Genomic DNA, 21,928 nt, shown 5'->3' on the forward strand with positions numbered 1-21,928 from the left:
CAGCCTTAAATGCTCATATCAGTCACAAATCTAGGATGTACTGTCTTGTATGTGAGCTTTGTAGAGATTTTTAAAAATATAAGCATCATCTTCCCCATTGAAGAGTGGAGAGTCTACTGGATAACTAGTCAGGAACTTTCTTTCTGAACTGGACAGTGGATGTCTTCCTTCTCCCAAGAAGTGATGGTTCACATTAAGTACCATGGCCTTATGTATGCTCAAATGGAATCCTTATGTACTTTCTCACTTAATTTGGGTCTATTAATTATTAGCTATTTTTAGAACTGAAAAGAATTGCATAAATCAATTAGCATATGAGTTAAGTTGTCCAACACATGGTATAAAGGAATTAAGACAGTAAAGTATTATACATTTCCAACTTGACTTTGGGGGTTTGATGGGGATTTTTTTTTTTCTCAAATTCACCTCTGAAACTTTCCACACCTGGGTTTACTAGCCAGTTAAAATTAAAAGCTAGAATTTGTCCTGCCCCAAGAGAAATGGACTAGGAATCTGGAAACACAAACTCTGATGTCACCTCTGTTTCCTGCCTGGGCCTCAGTTTCCTCATCTATAAACATGGGAGGTAGAACGAGAGGATCTCCAACATCTCTCCCATTTATCAACTCTTCTGATTCTCTTCTTTTTTTGGACCTTACCTTTTCAGCTGCACATTCTTAAGATGGTAAAAATCCTGTACATAGATTATTAGAACTCTAAGCAAAGATGATTGTATCATCTGAACCTGAGGTGCCTTAGGTACTCTATTGACCTTGATGGGGTTTGGAGTTTCCCATTGCTTATTAAGAGCCTTTTCATTGCTTTGGTTCTTTAGGATTTCTTTTTGCACTCAATCCTTCCTGTCACTTTAACTAAAAACCAAAGATTTGTTTTCTATTCATAAGCAGATTATAGAAAAATTGCCTTATTTTCAGAAGCATGTCTTCATTAAAGACTTAAGTTTCAGTAGAAATTGAGACCAATCACTGGAACAACTAGTTCAAAGTAGTCAAATATCTGGGAAATAAAATACTTCAAAAATATCCGACTGACATGAATTTTGCTAGTTAATGCAAATGCATTGCTTCAAATAAGGTCATGTATGAATGAATTGAAAAGAAACGTACCGTTAATTTTTTTTTTTGCATATAATCAATTCTAAAGTTCTCAAGAGTAATTTTAGGGGCTCCCTGAAATCTTATTTAATACTTTGCTAACTTGTACCTTTTTTTTGTCTCTACAGATACATTTTAGGTTAGCCCATGTTGAATTACCTTATTTCTAATAAGTAGAGCCTGAATTAATGGTTTTTATTGTGAATTAGTTACTTTAGGCATTGCTTCCATTTGATTTCTAATTATTACTTTTAAGTACCAAATTAAATACTGGTTTGTTGGTTGTTGCTTTTTAAGTGATTGTTACTTTAACAGTGTCCCATTTTAACACATGGGGTTATAAATAAAATAATATGCATAGTTTACTATCTATGTAAAGCACTGAACTTCTTACCTTAGTTTTTATTTAACACCCAATGTAAACATTTGGGATAATACTCATTCCTCTGTTTCTCATGCTGTGAGTCTAATCACCAGCCAAGTGTGAGCACCTGCACTTTGTTAAAAAGCGCATTGTCAAAGTGTAGACAGAATAATAATCCCTCGTGAATCCCAGCCAGATTCCAATTTGGGTCACTTCTACTTGAATCACTATAATTAAGTATGGCTCTTTGTTTCCAAACATGTACATACACAGTCACACGCACATTCTTTAAACAGCTGCCTACCACACCTCCGGTGGAATGCCAAAGATGAAATATTAGCTTAAAAGTTTTGTCTAATGAGGGGCGAAGGCTTAGAACACTTGCTATTTATTCAGTTCTCAAGAAATCCAAGCCATCAGCAAGTTAAAATGTTGGACTGGCTTTGAAGACTGTTTGCTAGTGATGGATCAGGTTTTCCTGCTTGACTTTCCTGAAATAAGTAGCCCTTAACTCTAACACATTTTTTTTAAAGGAGAATTTCTTCATTTAAGGGCAACCTTCCTGATTTTTTATCCCCAGGATAGGGAATGGCAAAAAAGAGCAGCTGAGTGGGAGGCTGCCCACTAAATCACCTTTCCTCTAAAGTCCTCATGATTGAATTTCCTACTAAGCTTCTTACAACTGCTTTATAAAATTTAAAACTACACAATGGCAACAGATTTCATAATGACTTATCAAACTATCCCAGCTTCATCACGCATTTTCGTACTTTGATCTTGGGGTCTTCCATTTAAAACTGTGTACTTGTCTCACACACAGAGATGCTTCTGAAGTTTAACATTCATGCTACAAGCAGGCTTAAAACAACTGTGGTATCATCTACTGAACAATCCAACCACAATGTTATAGACATTTCTCCAAATTATGGTCATCTGGGATAGCTATATATAATTATCTTGTTTTGTTTAAGGAAAATAGAAAACTCAAAGACATTCATGTAAAGAAAGTCATTCACAAGTGTTTGCCATGAAAATGACCACCTTCTTTTTATCCAGTTTTTTATAAAGTAACAAAATGTTTTAACCACTAAATGGAAGAAAAAAATCCTGTTGCATGACAAAATTTAATGCAAGTGGGTAAAATTATTACAATTAACTGTTAGAAAACCTATTTTTAAAAATGAGTAGCTACATCACATGAACAAAGCATCTTGCTTAGAGTACTACTATTATCCTTTCTCTGAACCAAATGACTTTTTACTGTTTTTCCATCACTTAAACCAAAAAAGGTCAGTGTTCCCTTAAAATACTCAACATTAAGAAAGGCCTATATTACAGGGTACATGATATCAGCAATAAGTTGTGTTAACCTCAGAAATAAAACAATTCCACCCTAATAAGCTAAAAAACAATTTCTCAGTAAGTACATATTTAACTTTGTATGTTTTCTCAGTTAAATCAATATTCTTGCTGGTTGAACGACATTTCAAAATTACACAAGCTTATTTCCACCTGAAGACCACACTGCTCTCTTCTGATCAGGCATTACTGATGTATCTATATAGTCTTGGGACTTTCCAAAGTATGTTCTAAGTGGTACAGAATGATTTAAGAACTCTAATTTTTGTATTAGACTGAATTTGAATCTTGGCTCTGCCATTTATTAAATATGGAACCCTGTGAAAGTCACCTTACCTTGGTACCTTGGTTTCTCACCTGTGAAGTGAGGAACGTACCTCATCATAAAACCCACCTCACGGGGATTGCTGTAACGAGTAAACAACAGAATGCACTATGTGGTACTTAGCACCATGCCTAAAACAGTATCTGGCACATAGTACATGTGAGCTATAAATTGCTAATAATCTTTTAGTTCATATTCCCAGTAGGCACATCTAAGTTGCCATTATAATCTAGAACACCATCATTTCCCCAAATGCACAATCTCTGAAGCTGATCGTATTAAAAAAATGCTTCCCAAAATTTTTTAAGTACTTTAAAAATATTTTTTAAAAACTACATCGAACTGAGCTCATGTTTCCTTCTTGTCAAACATGATCCACAGGTTTTGTATGTATGTGTCATATAATATCAGGGGCTCACAGACCCCCCACCTATGGACTCCTGGTGAAGAATCACTGTACTCGAACCTCACAAGTATTATTAACTGTTCTAGTCAGCCAAAGTAATACAGTGACCCTCTACATTTTGGTTCAGCATTTTAAGGATCAATTTCAGTAACGGAGATGGCATTTGTTATGTGATTTGAGAGTAACTTAAATATATTTTATTATAATCTGCACAACAGTACTTAGGTTCATTTAATACATATTAAATGCAAGTAGATTTTCACCCTTTTCCTGTTGCCAAAATGGAGTCCACAGGTTTTGATGCCACGTGACAGCTAGTCGGGTAAGTCACTGACTATGGCAGTTTATGAGCTACCGCAGGTGTCCTAAAGTGATGATCAGGTATTTGAAATTAGAGGAGGATTTTTTTCTGAAATTAGTTTCAGATATTCAACAGAAGTTTTAAAATAACTGTATAAAAACATTAGGCCACTTAAAAAAAAATCCTTAATATTTTGCTTAGGAGCTTTCTTTGGCTCTTCTAGGGAGTAAGCAGCACAGTCAGTGGTGTAGGAACGGGCTATGCTGTGGAACCACTTCTAGCTGCGTGGCCTTGGCCAGGTCGCTTACCATTGGAGCCTGAGTTTCCCAATGTACAAAACAGGGATAATAGTACCTCTTGTACTTAAAACATGGGGCAATTGTACTATTTTAGAATCTGTCATGAAAGCTGTGAAGCACCATGCATTGGTATCACTTTGTATATTATATGTTTTAACTTGAAAAAATTAAACTTCTATGATCATTGGGACACCTGGGTGGCTCAGTCGGTAAAGCATCTGACTCTTGATCTCGGCTCAGGTCATGATCTCACAGTTTGTGGGATAGAGCCCTACGCTGGGCTCTGCACTGACAGCACAGAGCCTGCCTAGGATTCTCTCTCCCTCTGTCTCTGCCTCTCCCCAACTCACGTGCGCGCACTCTATTTCTCTCTCAAAATAAATAAACTTTATTAAAAAAAAACCTTATATGGTCACTAAGTATTTCTTAGGTAACTGACACTGCTAGGTAATAATTAGAAGTGGCAGTTTAGAACAAATAAAATAGTTCATGAGCAATGTTATACTGTGCTATAGGAACTATTCCCTTGCCTTGGTAATCCTCTTTAATACATGCCAATCTTCACATGAAATGTCTGGGGAGTAAAAGCTTACAGGAAAACTCTAAAAGCCATACAACACACTGCATTATATTAACCATATGTAGCCTCATCTCAGAAATAGAAGGGCACTTTTTGCTCCTGGCTGTCAGTTTTTGTAAACTTTAAGAAGCATAAGTACAAAAACTGATTTTAAACCAACCACTGGTAGACGTGTGTGTCATTTGTAATAGTCTCATTCAAATGACTCCATTCATTCAAAACTACTGAGCCCCTACTATAAACCAAGCAGTTAAGTTGAAACTAAGATGATTTGATTTTGGATATTTAATTTTAACAATAAATTCTTAAAAATACGTGTTGCAACGGAACTGTAATCTTTGGAAAGGTATAGGATATCATAGATATCCTAGGGAAACTGATCTTTCTACAGATCAGAAAACCTAGAAACAGAACAACTCACAATCACTAGGATGACTGGCTCCTCCAGATAACAAAGTAAGATAAAACCCAGGGAGCTAGTTCTAAATTTCCCACAAGCTACAGTTTAATGTTTAGTTTATTGTGCTCATTTACCACAAATGTCCATTGGCATGACACAATTCATCTTTCAAAGCCTGGTGACACTTCCACTAGCTTTAAATGATCATTTGTATTTTCCTGTGTATTTGATTGTTAGTGATGCGTTTTTCCAGATGTTCTTAAAGCAAATGCTATTTCTTGTCTGATGTAGAAATACATTATAGATGAATCTACTCACCCGAATGCATTTCTATGGTTTAAGTCTGCACCGATCCAGGCATACCCTACCACTTTCCTATGACCAAGCACACATTTAGAAGAGCTATTTGTGGAGAGGTGCGTAGTCTCCAACCTGCAACTTTTTGTTGAAGTGATGCTAACCTATAGTGCTCCTTGCCAAGATTGTGCAAATAAATTAACCTGGCTAGCACCAGTCTTTCTCATGTGGAAGTCCTGCCAGCAGAGTATTAGCAGCATGATTACCATACAATGAACCCACCTTTTAAATACAAAACCATTGCATTGAGGAAGGCCCCTGTTGGGATGAGCACTGGGTGTTATATGGAAACCAATTTGACAATAAATTTCATATTAAAAAAATAAATAATAAATATAAAACACTTTCTGTCAGTTAAATATTATATAGGTTTTTTTTTCCCCTCATGCTTGAAACATAAATCCTATTCATATGTTAGTATTTTATTTTGGTCTGCCTACAACACTGTATAATACCTTTGATAACAGAAACACCAATTAACCTAAAAACATGCCACCCTTTAATAATTAAATCCATGATCTTAGTTTTATCCCTCACTCTAGCAGTATTTCCAGTAATCCTTATCCCTAGCTTCAATTTATGCATTATCTGTAGCATCTGTGACTTTAGAAAATGAATATATATTTTTCACAAAATTTTTAACCTAAAACTAGAGAAAACAAAAAAGTGTTTTTAAATATAACAATGCCTTATATAGATTATGGGAATAAGTACAAGTATTTTTAAACAATTTTAAATTGTTTTCAAAAAATGCTCAATTTTGCTTTTTAACTTTATAGGAAATACGTATACTCAGAAGAGATGTGATTATCTGGTTCAATTCCATTTTAGAGATAGCAGCACTCAAGTGCAGAGTTTAAAGGCAGCTGTAGGTTCTCTAGGCACAAAAGCTCTGAATATTAACTTCAAATTCTCTCCTGCAAGTATATTAAATTTTATGGTTTAAAATACATACACCACCAGTGGTCATGGCATTTATATGAAATTCTTTTGTGGAAAGAAATGCAATATAATAACTACTCAAGCTTTTCCAAGGAGATCTAAACTATGGCCTTTTAGAAAGGAAGAAGGGAAAGAAAGAGAAAGAAAGGGGGAGAGAGAGTGAAAGAGAGGAAGGAAGGAAGAAAGAGAGAGGGAGGAAGGAAAAAAGAAGGAAGGAAGGAAAGAAGGAAGGAATGGTAGAAGAAGGGAAGGAAGGGGAGGAAGGGAGAAAGGAAAGGAAGGGGAGGGAAGGGGTGGACAAAAGCTGTTTCTGAGTCCCCAGCAATAAAGAGAATCAGGGTTAGATCCTAAACCTGGGCAGTACAAATAACACAAGGAGGCAATCAATGCGCTCTCCAATACTTTGAAAACCCAAATAATGGAATTTGTATTTTATGGTAATGCTAAAAATACAGTCATTAAACTAGTCCTTTTATAGGTCACAAATGCCTATAACATTAATTAAGCAGTAACTATGTGTCAGGTTTTGAACTAAGTACTTTAGAAGGATCATATAATTTAATCCTCACTAGTAAGTGGCAGAGCCAGGATTTGAACCTAGCAATAGCTCTTAATCATCACATTATCTACCTATTAATAAAACAAGTGGGTTTAAAAACTTTATGGCAAATTTCCTTTGCTCAGAATAACCAACATTTCTTAACCTCACATTCATTTTTTTTTTTAATAACATGAAACACTGGCATTTTTGATAAAAGAAAGAATTAAGACATTTTCAAGATAAAAATCTCATAACTATTCTATAAAACATTTAGAGCATATTAAATCTGAATCTAAATTATTGTTATCAGTTAAATCCAGTCTTGTGTAATATTTACCTGTTATACTTACATTGAATATATGCTTTGTACACAGTAGGAACTTATGTAGCTATTTAGCTGCAGCAAATAATTATAATGTACAAAGGTTTTCCACAGTCAGAATGTTTATTTTGTCAGTAACTATAAAACCATGAGCATTCTCTGGGAGTAAAGGGGGCTGCCTGGGTTACAGGCAATTTAAATGTTTATTTTCTTGCTGATATTTAAAGGCAAGTAATTAAAGCAGGGAAGAGAAGATATCTTGCAAATATTTTTTTTAAAAACAATAAAAATGACCAACATGGTTGTGGGTAGCCACCATACCATATTCTCTTTAATCAAATCCTCTTCCTGCCACCTGCAAGAGAAGGCTCCCCTCCAACTTTAAAGATGTCTACTCTCTTTTGTCACTTGTCATTATTTAAAATTCATACTAGTAAATGGAAAAAACTTTTTTCACTGAGATTACATATTTTTTAAAAAATTTTTATTTTTGAAAGAGAGAGAAAGAGAGAGACACAAAGCACAAGTGGGAGAGGGGCAGAGAGAGAGGGAGACACAGAATCCAAAGAAGGCTCCAGGCTCCAAGCTGTCAGCACACAGCCCAACGCAGGGCTCAAAGCCATGAACCGTGAGACCATGACCTGAGCAGAAGTTGGACACAACCAAAAGTTGGATGCTTAACCGACTGAGCCACCCAGGTGCCCCAAGATTACATATTTTCAATAGCCTTTCTTAGTCATTTGGTGATGAAATGATTTTAGAAATATAAATATGCTTGAAATTGCTCAATACAGAACTCATATCATTATAACCTTATGTTTGGCCTCTGGAACTTTATACAAAGTCAGATTTCAGTTCAAAGTATAGAAAATTGAACTAATACATGTAAACGTTTTCTTGTGGGGTTGTTTATATGTGTGTTTTTAAAGAAGAAATACTCACTTGACAAGATACTCTTGTTCCTCTGACTAGAATATAAATAAAAGGAACAGAGAACTAAAATGTCTTCTTTATACATGTTATGCTTTAGATAGTATTAAGTATATACAGTAGGCTCTTCTTATGAAATTTTGCTCTAGAAAAAATCTCCATTTTGAGGTAATGCCATATTTCTTTATCAGGTTTATTTGTTACTCTGGCAGATTCTGTCAGTATCAAGAGCCACACTGAGTACTTACTCTATGTAGTTACTTAACAAAACAACTTGTTTGCTGAAATTAAAAAGTGAAAGAAAAAAATGAAGCCTCATCATTTCTCTAGTTTGTCAGCAAGTAACTGCTAAAAGAGAGAGGAGCAGGTGATTATTATATGAATAAAGATGATTAATTATACATTATCATTTCACCAACAGTAGGTTTCATAATTTTAAAAAGATTATAGTGAATATGTAGGTCATTAACCTGGAACACTCTGAAAACAACCCAACAGTAAAGACAATTAAAGACCCAGTAATAGGGGTGCCTGGGTGGCTCAGTTGGGTGAACGTCTGACTTTGGCTCAAGTCATGATCTCCCGGTTCGCGAGTTCAAGCCCTGCATCGGGCTCTGCGTTGACAGCTCAGAGCCTGCTTGGAATCCTCTCTCTCTTCCTCTCTCTCTGCCCCTTCCCAGTTCTCCCTCTCTCTCTCTCTCTCTCTCTCTCTCTGAAAAATAAATAAACATTAAAAAAAAAAAGAACGAGTAATATTCCAGTTGAATCAAACATTCTTAATGAAGACCAACACTTTTTACAGAAATTAACAAGCTGGAAAATCTTTTTTAAAAGTCAATAATTCAAATGGAAACTTTACACTAATTTAAAAAGTAAACTATCGATTTGGATCTAGCTTACCTCTTACTGTAAATAAGCACTAAGGTAGAAAAATGAAAGTAGGTAGCTAAAAGCCTGGACAATCCAAAATAGATAAATGGATTGAAAATCATCAACATATATATTTTCTATGCAAACTTAAACCCAGATTTTACAAAGGCACATCTACTCCCCACAAATCAGTTTCTACTTCTACTTATGATTTAGACAGGTATAAAATATCAAACACTTACACGCTGAAATATTCCATCTACATGCAAACTGACATGTTAATCACACATTACCTTACCAACTCATTAAAGCTGATAGCCCATAGTGTTTTATATATCAATAATTTGTATTTAGATTTAATTGCATGTATCTGAAAGTAATGAATCTACTACAGATTAAAACACAACTTGCTATGTATACTTTTCAATGATTTTGATTGTCCTGCTCCAATTTAGAAATCACTGACCCTGTTGAATGAAATTAAGTTCCATAGATGGTAACTTGAGTACAAATGAGTCTCCATCTCCTAGTGATCACTGAGATGGCCAAGGAAATATAAACAAAAACCTTTATCAGTACTAAAACCTTGAAAAGGGTATCAGTGACACAAACCTCCAGGGATGTCTATAACACATAACAGATGAATAGAATAGGGAAGGAAAAACCCACCAGACTTACTGAACATAAAAGAACAACTTGTCTGTCTAGGAGACATCTACTAGAAAACAAAGAATGGACTCAAAATAGGCATTTAAGTGCAAGACATATAATCCAAATCCCTTTAAGGCCCTTGGAAAGTGAGATACATATCAAAAATTTAACTCAGCTATTATCTAGGAATTATACTAGAGAAAATTGACAAATATGCAAAGATGTATGCTTAAAAATGATAATAATCACCATAATTAGTAACAGTAAAACAGTAATTGTGAAACTATAAACAATCTAAATGTTCATTCATAAGAAACTGATATATGATTTCACCCAAATAATGGAATATTTTATATATATATATATATATATATATATATGTAAATGTTCACTGACAAGGAATGAGCTCCATAACATACTACTGAAGGAAAAAAAAAAAGATTAAAAATGACATATATACACCACTCATCATCAGGGAAATGCAAATCAAAACTACAACGAGATACCACCTCACACCTATCAGAATGGCTAAAATCAAAGACACAAGAAATAACAGGTGTCAGCAAGGATGTAGAGAAAAAGGAACACTTGTGTATTATTGGTGGGAACACAAACTGGTCCAGCCACTGTGGAAAACAGTACAGACATTCCCTCCAAAATTAAAAACAGAACTACCCTACGATCCAGGAATCACACTACTGGGTATTTGTCCAAAAAACATAAAAACAATAATTCAAAGGGATACTTGCACCCCTATGTTTATAGCAGCATTATTTACAACAGCCAAATTATGGAAGCAGCCCAGTGTGCACTGATTGATGAATGGATGAAGATATGGCACATATATACACTGTTCTATTATTCAGCCATAAAAAAGAATGAAATCTTGCCATTTGCAATGACCCAGATGGATATACAGAGTATAATGCTAAGTGAAATAAGTCAAAGAAAGACAAATACCATGTGATCTCATGGATATGTGAAATTTAAGAAACAAAACAAACGGGCAAAGAAAAAAGAGAGACAAACCAAGAAAGAGACTCTTAACTATAGAGAACAAACTGATGGGTTACCAGAGGGAAGGTGGAGGGGGGGGAATGAGGAAAATAGGGGGTGGGGATTAAAGAGTACACTTACCATGATGGAAAAAATAAAATGATTTAAAAAATGCATACCCAGCAATTCCACTTTAAGAATTTATCTAAGGAAGTGATAGTACTATTTTCCAAAGACTTAATAAATAAGGATGTTAATTATGAATTAAGATAACAGCTAACGTTTCTTACACATAATCTCATTTAGTCCTCACGACTATTGCCTCCATGTTAGAGTGAACCTGTTCAATAACACAGTAAATGGAAGAGCTGCGATCTGAATAACAGCCCTACACATCTAAGCAGAAACAAGAGCATAGAGGCCTTATAAGCTATGCGAAAGGGCTTGGACTTTATTCAAGGCAAGCAGTGAGGAAGCCACTGGAAGATTTTAAGCAGGAGAAATGACAGGATCAGGTCTGCAGTTTGCTAGGTAAAGAATGGTTTGGCAGGGAGGACATAAAGCAAGATGAGAGACGCCTGTACAAGTTATAGAATTAAATGTAAATGGAGAGAAGATAGATCCAAGAAATGTTAAAAAACTAGAATCAACAGGGCACCTGGGTGGCTCAGTCAGTTGAGCGTCCAACCTCAGCTCAGGTCATAATCTCACGGTTCGTGGGTTCAAGTCCTGGGTCAGGATCTGTGCTGACAGCTCAGAGCCTGGAGCCTGCTTCAGATTCTGTGTTTCCCTCTCTCTGTGCCCCTCCCTTGCTCCCGCTGTCTCTCTCTCCAAATAAATAAACATTAAAGAAAAAAAAAGTAAAACAAAACAAAACAAAACAAAACACTAGAATCAAAAGGGCCAGTGACCTGTTCAATCTGAGCTGTGAAGGGAAGGCAGTATCAGGGATGACTCTCAGGTTGATGACTGGAGCAAATGGGTGGATGACAGTGCTACTTACATCACGGGGGAGAAAGAAAAAGTTGAATTTTAAGTACATTGAGTTCAAGGTAGCTATGGAACCTAAAGAGGAACACACTGTTGCATTTATGAGTCTGAAGTTCAGAGGCCACGGGCAGGAGATAAAGATTCGGGATTCATTGGCCATATTTTAGTTGCAGTCATGGCCAATGAATAATGTCATGCAGAGAGAGTGAGAGAAAAAAAGATGTTAGAAATCAAGGGAATACTGGTGTTTTAAGAACAGGTAGTCTGGAAGAAGCTCTCCGGGAGGCTGAGAAGGAGAAACTAGAGAAGTAGAAAGAAAAGCTGTGGACACTGTTGTTGCAGAAAGTCAAGATAAGAGTTTCAAGAAGGAAAAGAGTGTGTTTCCAGCGAGTTAATGCTCAGAGAAGCCCTGACAGTAAGGTCTAAAAAGTCTTTCTTTAATTTAGCAATAAAGTGACTAAGGACAGGGCATTAAAAAAAAAAAAATGACATATATATTATAGTTATACACAGAGAGAACTGCACAAATTATCACCAAAATACAAATGAAATGAGGGTTGCCTCTGGGTGGTTGGATATTTGATAATTTTTCCTTTCTCCTTTATAGTTATTAATATTGTTTAAATTTTCTAAATAAATATGTACTGTCTTTGTAATACGAAAACAATTCTCTTCATGTTGAAAAAAAGAAAGTATGATTTTTAAGACTACAGTTCCATGTGGGAAAAATTATCTTGAGAAAATAACTGGAAAATCCATGAAAATATGGATTCAAGGTGTTAATCACAGCACTGTCTATGATAGTGAAATACTGGCAATAACCTAAAGGATCACTAGTGAATTTGCTAAATAAATGTAGGGATAACTATATAATGGCATACTACGAAGTCATTAAAAATGAAGACAAAGATATATTCATTACTAGCTTGGTGCACTTTGAAATATTATATGTTTCCTCATCTGTAAAATGGGAATAAAAAGAACACTTACTCATAGTGTTTTTTTTTTTTTTTAATTTTTTTTTTCAACGTTTATTTATTTGTGGGACAGAGAGAGACATACAAAACGGGAGGGGCAGAGAGAGAGGGAGACACAGAATCCGAAACAGGCTCCAGGCTCCGAGCCATCAGCCCAGAGCCTGACGCGGGGCTCGAACTCACGGACCGCGAGAACGTGACCTGGCTGAAGTCGGACGCTCAACCGACTGCGCCACCCAGGCGCCCCTTACTCATAGTGTTTTAACCTAGCTTATTAGCTATTTCCTATTGTGATCAGAAACAAAAACCTGAGGTTTATGAGTTTCCCCTCGATATCATGTACCCCTACTTCAAAACGTACTTTGCTATATGCTTTTAAAAAATCTCTCAAAATTAACATTCAACTTGGCCATAAATCAAGTTAAGAAAATACGAATCTAAGAGCACAAAGGCAATGAACATCTAAGTTGAAAATAGGCAATTTCTGCACCTCTACCTTGTTTTTAAAAAATTCCTATAAATATTCATAAACTAAGCTTATTTATTCACTTATACACGTAGAAAAAAATAGTGCTGGAAGACAGAACCAGGCTGATCTGGATGCCAATGGGCCCTGTGGCCAATAAGAGGTATCTGAGATTACAGTGACAGGGAAGTGGCATCCCTACTTAACTGAACAACATCATTTATACAGGCATACTGGCTAGCTTCCTCAGTTTTACCATCACTGTACAAACATTTATTTTGTTGCTTTAAGTAGCTGAAACCAACCTGCCATGGTCTTTCCCAATCGAGTGGAATAGGGAAGGCGCCAAGCCATGTTCCTATAAAACTAGAAATCGTAGTGATCTGAAGACTGTTCTCCCAAATGGATGTAACTCTGTAAAACACAAATACGTAAATCATTGGTGGTATATACCTTAGCTGCTAGAGAATCAAACAGTGGTGCAAACTGACACTACACACATATGCTCTGTTCATTTAACGATCATCTCGAATTGGCATATATTTACCATGAACTATTAACAAGTAATCGGTAAGAGAATATAAATGTTTTTCAGTGGGAAAGGTACTATGTGCAGCACATGGCGAAAGTCAAACAATATGGAAGAGAATTTGCAGTGAAAGCTGACTTCCTCCCACCCTTATCAACTCTGGGTCCCTTCCTAGCAGTAGCTGCTATCACCAACGTAGTACATATCCTTCTGGAAATATTTTATGCATGCACAAATATATACACAATTTTGTTTGGAATGGTATGCATTTATGTATACATCCTTTACCAAAACTCAAATGCATATTTATAAACCCAATTTTGCTGTTTTGTTTTCCCTTGTTAATTATACTAGCTATACTAGTATTCCACTGCATGGAAGGAACATCACTTATTCAACTAGTTCTTCTGATTGCACATTTCATGTAAACAGATCAACACTATTTATTTGATGGGGCAGGAGTAGAGAACAAGAACAACAGATTTCAAAATATCCAGTGATTTCGCCTACAATCCTTATTGATTAAGTGTGCATCTTAGGGGGTAAAGGTGAAAAGACAGAATTCTGCCATTCTGAATCGGTCTGGGTTTCAGCCTCTCACAGTGTGACCACTTAGGCATGTGGAGCATGAGTCTGGTTACAGGAGAGTAAAATCCCACCACAGTGCAGTAAGTAGGGTCCAAATATTCACTTGTTCAAAATGAAAGGTTGTGATGCATAAAGTTATGAAAAGCAGTTTTTTCCAGCCGGTGTGGGAAAAAAGGAAAACATTTCTTCTGTTAGAGGACTTCATGGGCCATTACATACAAAATATACACTGAGTTAAAGTAGCCCCAAATGACAAGTCAGTTCCTAAGCCAATCCCTCTGTCACCTGTCTCTCTCGTTACTCCCCCTTGGTCCACCTACACAAGATAAGAGCTTTAGCTTGTCTGTACTGAAAATCAGGACTGGAAGAAGGTTGGAACCAATCACCACAGGTCCCAATCTGTGTTATTTGCTGGGCTTCACTGTTCTTTTTATTTTATATAACACCTAAAAATGCAAGTCAATTTCTTCAGCATTCAACATGCTGAAGCATTCAACAAAACAGAGATCTGTCCCAATCCTGGAGGAAAAAAAAACTGGGGAGTTGAATGTAAAGAGGGAACTCTACTGTTCAGGCAATTTAAAGGATTTTCTAGGGTTAATTTTTGACTATTTGTGGCTGACAAATGTTGACTAGCTTTCACTTAACACATAAGTCCTCTATGTTGCAATACATAAAGTGATGTGCCTAGAGACATAAAGTCTGGGAGAGGCTGAGAGTAAGGTTTACTTTCTGCTGGGAAGAATTTACTTCTCCCATTTTATGGAAGAGGAAGTTCCATCAGAATTGGGAGAATGAGTGGCATCTGGGCTTGACAAACTGGAGACAGAGCTGCACTGCAGACAGAAAGAACTCAAGTAAAAGTGGTTGAGGCTGAGTGGAAGAATGGGAAATAAGGCTGGGTAAGTAGGTTAGAGTTAGGATTTTTAAAAATAGCACCTTTACTGAGTACAGTGAAAACCTGCCCCGGATAGCCCTTTCTCAGCCATACAATTTACTCACTTAAAGCACACAATTCAATGGTCTTTAGTGCATTTAGAGTTGTGCAACCATCATCCCAAAATGACACCCTTTTACCCATTAGCACTCACTCCCCAATTCCCCTTTCCTCCAGCCCCAGGCAACCACTTTCTGTCTCTAGGGATTTGCCTATTCTGAACATTTCATATAAATGGAATTTGTGATTGGCTTCTTTCACTTAGTGTAATGTTTTCAAGATCCATCCATTTTGTAGCACCTGAAAATACTTCTTTTTTATTGTCAAATAACATTTTGCTGTATAGATATACCACATTTATTCTCTCTATGCATCAGCTGGACATCTGAGTTTTTTTGAGTTTTTGGCTACTATGCATAATGCCACTATAAACATTCATGTGCATGTTTTGTGTTCTCATTTTTCTTTGGGATATACGAAGAAATGGAATTCCTGGGTCATATGGTAACGGTGTTTAATCTTGTAAAGGAACTGCCAGACTGTTTCCCAAAGCATCTGAGCCATCTTATATTGCCACTCGCAATGTACAAGAGTTCCAATTTCTCCCCATCTTTGCTAATGTTTGTTTTTTAAAATTTTTTTAATGTTTATTTATTTTTGAGAGAGAGACAGAGAGAGAGCACAAGCAGGGGAAGGGCAGAAAGAGAGGAAGGCAGGGGATCCAAAGTGGGCTCCATGCTGACAGCAAGACAGCCTGATGCGGGGCTCGAACTCGTGAACTGAGAGATCATAGCCTGAGCTGAAGTCAGACGCTTAACTGGCTGAGTCACCCAAGCACCCCTCTAATACCTGTTATTATTTGATTACAATCATCTCAGTGGGTGTGAAGCAGTATCTCATTGTGGTAGAATTAGGGTTAGGATTTTAGGAAAGCCTGAAAAGTCAAACTGAAGAAGCCACTGAAGGTTTTAAATCAAGGCAGAGATGATCAAAGCTATGTCTCAACAAGGGTTATGTCCATGTCTTATCTAACCTCTAAGCTCCAAGTTCCTTGGGCTTGAGGGGCAAGATCCATGTCTTCACATTTTTCACTTTTATAGCACACTGAGGCCATTTGATATTTGTTACAAAAAGTGCAAACATGCAAGAGGTTGTCCTCTATTTTATTTGATGCACCCAAGGGAGTTTATGATCTTACATATAATATAGGAAAAAAAGGAACCAGGAGCTGGTTTTAAAAATAGAAAAACTGTGTAGCCTATCTTTGTAAAATTAAAATTTTGCATTTGTCAAAACCATAGTATGTATAAGCACCTTTAAGGTCCCACATCGTATTAGATGAGCACACCTACTAACAATCCCTCCCTGCATCCCTCCCCACTCCTGAAATCCACTCCCAAGGCAGAAACATTGTGAACTCGTCAGTGTTTCTCGAATGTAAAGAACGTACACTATGTATAGAGTTTGCAAGACTTAGTTACTCCCTGCTTTCTACAATGGAAGAAGAGGACTTAGCACTCTTCCCACAAGCCTCCCATCACCATGTGCTCATTCTCTCTGATTCACCATCCCCTCCTTGATGGCAACATCCTCTCCTCCCGGCTGAATCCACAGCACAGCATCTACATTAATATGACTATGAAAATGTTTGTCATAGCTGAACCACACAATAAACCACAGTCACATTTCCTTTCTTATAGATTTTAAATTTTCTTTGGATGTTAAGAACTGCCTCTTTTTCAATCTCTATTTGCTTAGGTACTTGTCACTAAACCATTTCTATTCTAAAGAAACTAAACATCACCTCTAAATTGTTTGTATTCTTTGTTCTCCCTCTTTCTCTTGTGGAGGGCACCTCACATGCTGTGAGTAGAACTGGTTGCCCTCTAAGCCTGAGGCTCAGCCACTGTCCTGTAAGCTCCCTACACCATCATCCTATGAATTCCCTTTGCCTCTCTCAATGCTTTTAGGTCTCCTGCTTCCCAAATTCCAAGACTTTCTCCTATTTTCCTTTTTTTTGTGTTTTTTAAAGCACCTCCTTCAGTAGATTCCTGAGAAAGGGTAAAATAGATTTTAAAGATAGTTTAAAGTCTGAAAATGACTTTATTGTAGTTGTTGGAAATCATTTTGCCTTAGAAGTTTGAAGACATTGCTCCATTATTTTCTGTTTCCCACCTGAAAAGTTCAGACATTCTGGCTCCCAGTCCTCTCTAGGTAACATGTGCCCCACCCCCCTTCCCCAACCCCCCTACAACACACACTGCCCTTTCTGGTAGCCTTCAGAATCATCTTTTTCCTGGTGGTTATCTAAAATTTCACAAGCCTGTGCCTTGGAGTGGGTGTCTTTTCAGCCATAATGCTGGAAACCAATGAGCCTTTTTTTAAAACAATTTTTTTAATGTTTATTTTTGAGAGACAGAGTGTGAATGGGGAGGGGCAGAGAGAGAGGGAGACACAGAATTGGAAGCAGGCTCCAGGCTCTGAGCTGTTAGCACAGAGCCCGACCTGGGGCTCAAACCCACAAACTGTGAGATCATGACCTGAGGAAGCAGGATGCTTAACTGACTGAGCCACCCAGGCGCCCCACTCATGGGCTTTCTTAATCTACAGTCACAAGTCTTTTGGTTCTTGACATTTTCTCTTTAAAGACTTATAAAGTCTTGCTTTTTCTACCCAGATCCCCTAAGAATTTTCTGTTTTTCTTACTCTTTTGCTGGGAATACTACCATGTGGAATTAACCCTCTGATTTTTTTTTTAATCTTTTAACCCATTTCCCATATTTTTGCCTTTTCTGTTTGGCTAAGGGATCTTTCTAACTTTGTCTCTACTTCTGTTGATTTTTTTTTTCTTATTTTTTAATTTCCAGGAGCTTTCTTGTTCTCAGAATATTCCTTTTGACTGCCTCCTGTTTGTGTTTTATAGATGTGAAAACAATGGACATTTTTAAAGTTATCTTCTGGTCTTTATATCGCCTTTCTGAGTTTCCTTTTGTTTTCATTTCTGCCTTTCACTTTAGAGGTGTTCCTGAAATGTCCAATGATTGTTCATTTCTCATTCTACTTAAAACACTACATATGAAATGTCCAGAATAGGCAAATCTAGAGAGACTGGAAATATTTTAGCAGTTGCCTGGGAAGGGGGGAAGGGGGTATGTAAGGGTGGGCAGGAGAGGGACTGCTAATGGGCAGAGTTTCTTCTTGGCGTGGCAAGATGTTCTAAAATTAGATTGTGGTGATGGTTATAAAGCTGGGCCTATACTTAAAAACTACTACGTTATACACTTTAAATGGGTGGGTTTTATGGTCTGAAGTTGTATCTCAATAAATGTATGTTTTAAAAAACAACAAAAAAGTGAACACTAAACAGATGACTAGATGTCCACTGCGTACAAGCGGGCTTCACTGTCCCAGGGACTGATTAGGGACCTTGGCTTTTAGAGAACCCCCAAATATCAGTATCTGCAGGTTCTTCTTTTATACCATTTTTCACTGAAAGAAGTATTTCCGTACTCTGCCTAGATTGCGTAAGCCTGGCTGTCAGTGTTTTGGACCAAGCAAGTGAAAAGGACGAGGCAAAAGATGAGGAATCATTATTCAATACATAGAATTTCACTTAATCCTTATTCCCTCCAGAGGTTTTATCAAACAGGCTCAGGTTGTGGGGACAGCCGGAGTAGTTGGGGGGTACAGTTATATTTTCTCCATCTTCTCTCCCCCACTACATAACCTCTAATGCTCATATTATTTTTGTAGTGTTTATATATTGTTCTGTAACCCTAATTTTCAACTATTTTTCTAACGTAGTGAGTCCCCTTAATGTACAAACTGAATGATTTCTCCATTTGGGGAAACTGTCTTCTGTCATATTTTGAGTTAATTTGTTTTGTTATTTTAGGGACACTCCTAGCTAGTCTTAAGCTCATCTCCTTTGTTCTCTGCATTTATCATTTCTTTTCTAACTACTTTACTCTTCCCTACCCCTCATTTGTTTTGATTAGCTCAAACCTTTCCTCCATGCTAGAACTTGATTTTCTAACTTGTCTATGTTTCTAATATACGACATGTGATGGTGTGGTTTGGATTCTCATTTTATTTAATTAATTCTGTAATCTCCTTCTCCACCTCATTTTTTTCCCCATCATCTTATCTTTGAGCTCTTATTTTATTGAATTTATGCCCTTAATAATATTTTTCTATGGTAAACTGGGTAGTTTGTTTTTGTTCCTTGAGTACTACTTTCTTCCAGGCTGGATTCTTTTGTCTTTCACATGCCTTTTTCTTCTTCTTATTCTATAACGTGTTCTTAGAGTTGCCATGCCATTTCTTTTCATCTTGCTCACACTTCACAAGGGCAGGCTGCCCACACTACATATTTGCTCAGATACCATGAGTGAATTATCTAGGAAGCTGTCTTCTCAACTACAATTTTTCCTGTCTTGAAGCTGAATTTTGAGTGCTGGATGTTATCTTCTACTCAGTTTTCTGTAACGTGAGGCAGAAGAAAAGAAGGGAGGCAGGGTAAGGGATATGCTATCCCTGTAATTTAATCCATAATATTCAGCTGAAATTTAATAAATGGTTCAATAGATCCAACTTTCAAAAATTTCTGGCCAGGGCTTATGTATCTCATTAGAAATCAGACGATGCGATGATGGTAACAGTCAGCCCCCTTGGCAAAGCCCAGCAGGCAACAGCCCTCATAAACTGATAAAAAAAAGTAAAAAGTCCTGATTGGGATGCAGGGAAACTAGCATTCTATTGGTAGGTATATACATATTCTTCCAATTAGAACTTTAGTTTGGCAGTGTCTGTCAACTTCTTTTGACGTAGGAATTCTACTCCAGGAATCTAGTCCACAGGAACTGTTATACACATATATAGTTATATAATACAAAGATGTTCATAATAACATTATTTATAATCCTGAAAATTTGATATAATCTTCAATAGGGAATTAAATAAACCATGGTACATGGAATGCTTGCCCAACATTCATCCCATCCCTGATGACCAGACTAATTAAATCATGGTGATCCCATTCTCTCTCCCAGTGATTAGCTTAGGAAGACTCAAGGGAAAGGACTGCTGCCGTCTCACTAACAGCCTGAGGATAAGAACCAGGAAAATCAGTGAGAAGCACAGCTACACCTTGACTATCTATCTGTATCTAGAACCATACAATCTCTGCTACGTGAGATAATCAGCTTCCTGACTGTTCAAACCAATATAAACAGAAGTATTCTTAATTAAGGATGAAGATATACTAAAGACATTATGCAAGAAAAATTAGATTATACAAACAATTAAAGATGTTCCTAATAAGTAAAGAAAAAAATAAAGTAAGTTATAAAGCAGTGATAGTATAACCATTTTTTGCTTTTAAATTGCAAATAAGTGATATGTGTGGACAAAATTAGACTAAAATCTGTCAGTAATGGCTGCTTCTTTGATAGGATTACTAGGATCTTGAACTTCCTATATTTTTCTACTATTCAAACTCTTACATATTCTTTTGTAATAAACACGATAAATATTTTTGTATAACTGTGAGTGTTTGAGAAGGCCAATTCTAACATCAAACAAATTAGTCTATCGAATTAACTATTCCCTAACTCATTTAAAATTTGACATGCTTTTTATGCTAAATTCTTAAAGTATGATAAAAGTGCTAGGGAAGAAACCACTATCACTAAGTTATGGTGGAGGAATGAAAACTTAAGTTGCAGTTGCCCTCTCACGACAAAGTTCAAATTAGTTTTATACTACATCGACTGAAAGAATTCCCTTCTCCATAGCTGCCTATGCCCTGCACTCCTGGGTCTGCTACCTAAACCAGAAAGAGGTACTAAGGCAAACAGCAGTCAGCATTGGGAGTGTGAAATATACAAATGCTCCCTGACATTTGTTAATCCATTTGACAAATATTTCTGAAGCATTTGCTATTTGATTTCACTCATCATCTCACTCAGTTCTGACAATAACCCTGCAAGGTGCATATTAGTATTGTTCTAACAATATCACATATGAGGATCTTTGAAGTTAAATAGCTTATCTAAGATCACTTGGCTACTAAGCAGTAAGGAGAGGGCAGGAACTCATTTTCTGACCCTCAGTTTGTGTAGCCTTCTAACACCATCCAATGATCTGCATTCAAGTTACCTCTTACTGGCTATTTGAGGGCTTAGGCAAATCACTTAATCTGTCAGCTTTCTAGTACCTTCACCTAGAAGATGGTGAAAACAGGAGTATGTCATCAGACTGCTGTGAGAATTAAATGCTTAAAGACACATGAAAATGCTTTAAAAGTTATTACTTTTGCATATTACTATTTCATACCCCTATGTGATGTTAAATAAAATGTTTCGTATTATAAGTTGATTATTTTTAGCTATAGCCCCTCAGCACCTTTTTTGCAGCCTACTGAAGTTTAAGTGGCATCAGAGAAATCTAACTTTTTTTTTTTTTTTTTTTAATCAGCACATAGCCTGAGGCGGGGCTTGAACTCAAGAACTGTGAGATCATGACCTGAGCTGAAGTTGGGATGCTCAACCAACTGAGCCACCCAGGCGCCCCGAAATCTAACAACTTCTTGATACAGGACTAACTTTCAATGTCCCCCCAAATAAGCTAAGTATTGGCAAAACCTGAACCACTATAATTTTCATTTTGACTAGATAGTATAT

At 36.7% G+C, this 21,928-nt stretch overlaps 1 protein-coding gene across 3 annotated transcripts in view; it reads right to left on the reverse strand.

Annotated features, from left to right (window-relative positions):
- PIGF (phosphatidylinositol glycan anchor biosynthesis class F) overlaps window positions 1–21,928 on the reverse strand; it is a 106,540-nt gene that overhangs the window by 1,473 nt on the left and 83,139 nt on the right. For all 3 annotated transcript variants that reach the window (XM_030310541.1, XM_030310539.1, XM_030310540.2), the window contains one exon: window positions 13,497–13,605. In XM_030310541.1, the coding sequence (XP_030166401.1) occupies window positions 13,497–13,605 (109 nt within the window). The remainder of the gene's footprint in view (window positions 1–13,496; window positions 13,606–21,928) is intronic.

This window comes from Lynx canadensis, chromosome A3 (assembly GCF_007474595.2).
Source record: "Lynx canadensis isolate LIC74 chromosome A3, mLynCan4.pri.v2, whole genome shotgun sequence".
Taxonomy (NCBI): Eukaryota; Metazoa; Chordata; class Mammalia; order Carnivora; family Felidae; genus Lynx; species Lynx canadensis.